General features: G+C 66.8%; 1 protein-coding gene across 1 annotated transcript in view; it reads left to right on the forward strand.

The window, feature by feature from the left end:
- The window catches only part of LOC109324854 (perilipin-3-like), a 2,229-nt gene extending 305 nt beyond the window's left edge, over positions 1-1,924 (forward strand). Inside the window, exons 2-5 of the mRNA XM_019556954.1 lie at positions 206-279; positions 610-1,002; positions 1,290-1,442; positions 1,532-1,924. Coding sequence (XP_019412499.1) covers positions 271-279; positions 610-1,002; positions 1,290-1,442; positions 1,532-1,924 — 948 coding nt within the window. The 5' untranslated portion in view covers positions 206-270. The remainder of the gene's footprint in view (positions 1-205; positions 280-609; positions 1,003-1,289; positions 1,443-1,531) is intronic.
- The last annotated feature ends 376 nt before the right edge of the window (positions 1,925-2,300 follow it).

Consider the following 2,300-nt stretch of genomic DNA (forward strand, 5'->3'; position numbering starts at 1 on the left):
CTGATTCCTACCCCAGGTCCATGTGGCTGCAGGGTGGTGCCAGGGCTCCCAGGTGCCCCACAGCATTGAGCAGCCCGGGGTCACCGCTGAACACAGCCAGGTGCCTCCCGCCGCGCTGCTCTGTGCAGGGAGCTCCCCCCTGTTCAGTAACCCAGCGGCCGGCCGGCCATCCATGCATCCGTCCATCCGTCCGTGTGTCCTACAGCTGGAACAACACAGGAGAACAAAAGCGAGGGCCCAAGAGAGCCAGGGGAGGAGCTGCCCGTCCTGATGGAGCAGGTAGCCCCAGCTCAGCCCCTCGCCAGGGCTGTAACTCGAGGTGGGGGCACAGCGATGCTGTCATCCCAGCACTGGCAGAGGCATTGCCTGGCTGCACAGTCCCCTTTGGGCACAGGGGCAAAGGGATTTGCCTGGGGTCACTGAGAGAGGCGGTGGCAGAGCAGAGCAGGGTGCCTGGAGCTCCAGAGAGGGGTTGGACCAGACTCCCTCACCTGCTAGGGGGAAGAGCAGTGCCCTAGGCTGGCGGGCAGCTGGCATCTTGGCATGAGCATGCAAAGGGCACTGCACCCTCTGACCCCTCCTCCCCCCGACTCTGACTCCTGTCTCTAGGCTATGCCTGCGGGCCCCAGCACAACACAGGCTGTGATCCCTGGCCCCACGCTCACGGCCGCCCCGAACCCCGCCACGACTGCGGCCAAAGGCATCCGGGCCCTGCTGGGCTGCAAGGTGGGGCAGCTCGTGCTGCGCAGCATGAACCGGGCACTGGACACCTCTGAGGAGTGGCTGGACCACTGCCTGCCCCTGCCAGACCGGGTGCTGGGCACCGAGGGGCTGCCGGCTCTGCCCCCGCCGCCGCGCAGCAAGCCGGGCTGCCTGCTGCGGCTCAGCGCCCTGTCCAGCAGCCTGCGCAACCGTGCCCTGGCCCTGGCCCTGAGCAAGCTGCAGCGCACCCGGCGCAACGTCCGCCAGAGCCTCTCTCAGCTGCACCAGACAGTCGACCTGGTGAGGACCAACTCCCCCCGATCCCACAATGGGCTGGACAAGGACAGGCCATTGCCATAGTCCTGGCAAGCATCCTGGTCCTGCTTTCCCATCCCACCCCCTGTGTCCACAGGACAGACCCTCCCGCCCCATCTCTGCACCTATTCCCCTTCCACTCCCCTCCGTCTCTGCACCCTGCTCCCCCCTCCAGACCCACCCATGCCCCGTCCCAGCCCTGTACTCTGCCAGGGCTGGGCTGTGGGCCCCCACACCCCTGGCACAGTGCTGCCCTCCTCTCTCTGCTGCAGATCGAGACCATCCAGCAGGGCACGGAGAAGCAGGTGCAGAGCAGCCAGGACAAGCTGCAGGCTATGTGGGTGCACCGCAGGCAGGAGCCGGGCGATGAGAGCGGGCCAGGGGGCAGCCAGGAGGCCGCGGGGGGTGGCACCCCTGCACTGGAGGTACTGGGCCAGGCAGCTGGGCTGGACCACTACCCCCCCCCCGCTCTGGCCAGCTGCAGCAGCACTCAGCTCTGCCCTGTCCCTCGCAGGTGGAGACCCAGGCCCTGGCCATATCCCGCAACCTGACCCAGGAGCTGCAGAGCACCTACCTGAACCTGATGGCTGGTGCCCAGGGGCTGCCTGCCAGCCTGCAGGAGAAGATGCAGCAGGTGCACCAGAGCATGGCTGAGCTGCATGCCTTCTTCTCCTCTGCCACCTCCTTCCAGGACCTGTCCAGCGCCGTGCTGGCCCAGAGCCGCGAGCGCGTGGCCAGGGCCTGGGAAGCCATGGATGAGCTGGTGGAGTTCCTGGTGCAGAACCCGCCGGTGACATGGCTGATGGAGTCGCTGGCTCAGGACGGGCAGCCCGGGCAGGACGAGGGGGAACGGCGGGACATCCTCCGTGTGCTCAAGGACTATGAGCCTCAGGACTGCGGGGACTGAGACGAGGGGCAATGCCCCCTGCTCCAGCTGGCCCCAGCCCTGAGGCCTGTGCTGGTGACTTGTGATGGCCGGTGCCCCTCATTCCCTGGGGCCACACTCACCTCTGGGGCTTGTCCTCAGCACAGGCCTGTTCCCTCATTAATAAGCCACTGCTGCAGGATCCTGCTGGCCTTGTCCTTGGAGAAGAGTGGGGGTGGGAGTGGGTCTTGCCTGCAGGGAGGAGCTGAGTGACTGGTGCCCCGTAGCCACGAGCTGGTCGACATGGTGCAGCCACCGCTGAACTGTCCCCGGCAAGAGCGTCAGACAGGAAAGGACAAACACCAGGCTCAGCCTCATCAAGGCCAAGTCCAGAGGGCACGTCCCGGTCCCGGTCCCG

This window comes from Crocodylus porosus, unplaced genomic scaffold, assembly GCF_001723895.1.
Source record: "Crocodylus porosus isolate Cpor-Errol unplaced genomic scaffold, CroPor_comp1, whole genome shotgun sequence".
Taxonomy (NCBI): domain Eukaryota; kingdom Metazoa; phylum Chordata; order Crocodylia; family Crocodylidae; genus Crocodylus; species Crocodylus porosus.